This window comes from Medicago truncatula, chromosome 5, assembly GCF_003473485.1.
Source record: "Medicago truncatula cultivar Jemalong A17 chromosome 5, MtrunA17r5.0-ANR, whole genome shotgun sequence".
NCBI classification, from domain to species: domain Eukaryota; kingdom Viridiplantae; phylum Streptophyta; class Magnoliopsida; order Fabales; family Fabaceae; genus Medicago; species Medicago truncatula.
The window spans coordinates 6,234,474-6,236,777 of record NC_053046.1 but is presented as its reverse complement, the minus strand read 5'-3'; the positions used below and the strand labels follow the sequence as shown (position 1 = coordinate 6,236,777).

At 30.8% G+C, this 2,304-nt stretch overlaps 1 protein-coding gene across 1 annotated transcript; it reads right to left on the bottom strand.

The window, feature by feature from the left end:
• Positions 1–1,420: 1,420 nt before the first annotated feature.
• LOC11405479 (eukaryotic translation initiation factor 3 subunit G) lies at positions 1,421–2,068 on the bottom strand. The gene is made up of 2 exons (XM_003611674.1): positions 1,969–2,068; positions 1,421–1,851 (listed from the first exon to the last, which is right to left on the bottom strand). The coding sequence occupies exons 1-2, from the start codon at positions 2,066–2,068 to the stop codon at positions 1,421–1,423; spliced, it is 531 nt and encodes a 176-aa protein (XP_003611722.1).
• Between the last annotated feature and the right edge of the window lie 236 nt (positions 2,069–2,304).

Sequence of the window (2,304 nt, the reverse complement as noted above, 5' to 3'; positions counted from 1 at the left end):
AAAATAAAAATTATAGGACTATTTTGTGAGGTTTTAAACATTTTTTCAACAATTTAGGTTTTCGGCGATTCCAAAAGTGACATATGCGATTTTTTTCATGCATATACTTTGACTGGTTAACGGAGGTTTACCGACCTTCTAATTTTTGGGGGTTTCAAACCTCGTTTATATTATCTTGTCAACTGAAAATTCCCCCAATTAAGAGTTGTATTATAAAAAAATCATAATTTATAGCATTAGTAAACTATGTAATTAATTTTTTTAAAGCATCCACCCGAGTTTTTTAGTCAAACTTTGCAATTTCAACTTCATGCTTATGCTTATTACTACTTTAATTTTATGTTTACATATTACTGTTTATAGTTTATTTTAGTGACTCACCCGAACTATTTTTTCTGGCTACGCCAATGTTTTTAATGACACTAACAATATAATATTATAATAGAAAATTATTTTTTTTTCTGGCTACGCCACTGTTTTGAATGACACCAACAATATAATATATTATTATAGAAAAATTTGTTTGAGGATATAATTGAAATAATGAAAAAATACGACCTAAAATCATATTAACCACATTTGAATTCAATCTAGTGTCAATTTATCAAACACATATAGTCATATACCATAACATAAATCTATTATCTATCCATAGACACATTTACTAACTAGCAACCGACATCAACTAATAAATAATGATGACTAACCTATAAAAAAAAAATCTTGAACAAGAGATTTTAATCAAATTGGATGGATCATGGATATATCATTGAGTTTGAGTTGAAATCTTTTTTTTCTTTTTTAAGTTAAAATCTTAACTACATACAATAAATTTCTTTGAGAGGACATACGATAACTCTGTAAATATTTATTTTGGTAGTTTCGTTTCATTATGTGATCGTTGTTTTATTTTTGGACGGAAATTAATTAGGTGATTCTTATCAAGAAATTATTCTTATTTATTTGTTTTAGAGTAAATTTTGATATTGAGTTTTTAGATTTTTTTTCGGTAGTGATATTGAGTTTTTTAGAATATCATGAGATAAAGATTTTTTTTCAATTTAAAAACAAAATAGGTATGATTCTTAAACTTAATTCAAAATTTAAAAAGAATATTATTCATGCAGAAATAATGATTTCAGAGACTTATCAGAAGAGTTTTGAGTTTACAATCAATAAGTAATAATGCTTATAACCACACTCCTAATATATACTTCATTGGACATGTTTGAACTTTCCATATATGTTAGGAAATAGGAATCTTCAAAACATAAAGGAATAAACTGAACTTAAAAAGATAAATTTCTGTTGTCAAAAAAGTACATAAGGATCCATAGTACAGATGCAAGCAAAAAGAAGAAACAACTATCATTTAACGTAAACACACAGATGCATAAACCAGTACCGGAAATGTATACTTTTAGGTTGTTGTTGGGGTGGACCATTCAACTCTAAGGATGAAATTGTGGTAGTCGATCCCATTGAGTCTTTCAATAGCACTCTGAGCAGCTTCCTTGGTGGCAAAGTTAACAAAGGCAAAACGGCCACTAAGGCCAGTGTGTTGAGCAATAGCAATATCGGCACCGATGACATGACCAAAAGGCTGGAAAAGTTGAAGCAAATCATGGTTCCTTGTCTCGGGTGGGAGGTTGCCTCCTACTACCAGAAAAGAATTCTTGTTCTTGTCATCGGAGGACAGAGTAGTCATCTCTTTCACAAAAGCCTTCAGGTATGGAGGTACAAACATACCCGCAATCGGAGGTGTATAATCAACACGAATAACTGGATGATAAACAGTATGACAACAACGTGTTGGACAAGGTAATGGAAACTCAAGCTCATTGCCGAAACCTGTAGATATATAGATACAGATCATTAGATTGATTGACATGAAAATTGTGATTGCAAAATAGTGAAAACTTATATGGGAGATAACTAATAGAAAAAACGGAAAAGCGAAATCCTTACTGTCATGTGCAAACCACCATGAGGGATCGCGAACAGAGGAGATCGTAGTGCCGACGTCTCCACACCGTGACTTCATCGTTTTCATCTCAATTGCTGCCATCTTTCCAAGCTCTTCTTATCTTCGATCGGAGGATAGCGTTACTTGTATATCGAATGGATGAATGTAAATTCATCTTGTTCTGCCTGCTGCTTATAAAGGAGGATTGTTATGCTATATTTGTTATATTATTGCTATCATGAAAGAGATGAAAACAAAAAAAAAAAACAAGTATTGTTTTTTTGTTTTTTTTTACAAGAACAAGTATTGTTTGTTAAAATATAAAAAAATATAAAAGT

Bases quoted from the DNA above. Each gene is read 5' to 3' on its own strand.
- LOC11405479 (XM_003611674.1), bottom strand. From the start codon at position 2,068: ATGGCAGCAATTGAGATGAAAACGATGAAGTCACGGTGTGGAGACGTC. The intron at 1,852-1,968 runs GTAAGGATTTCG...ATATATCTACAG, and splicing joins ATGGTGGTTTGCACATGACA to GTTTCGGCAATGAGCTTGAG.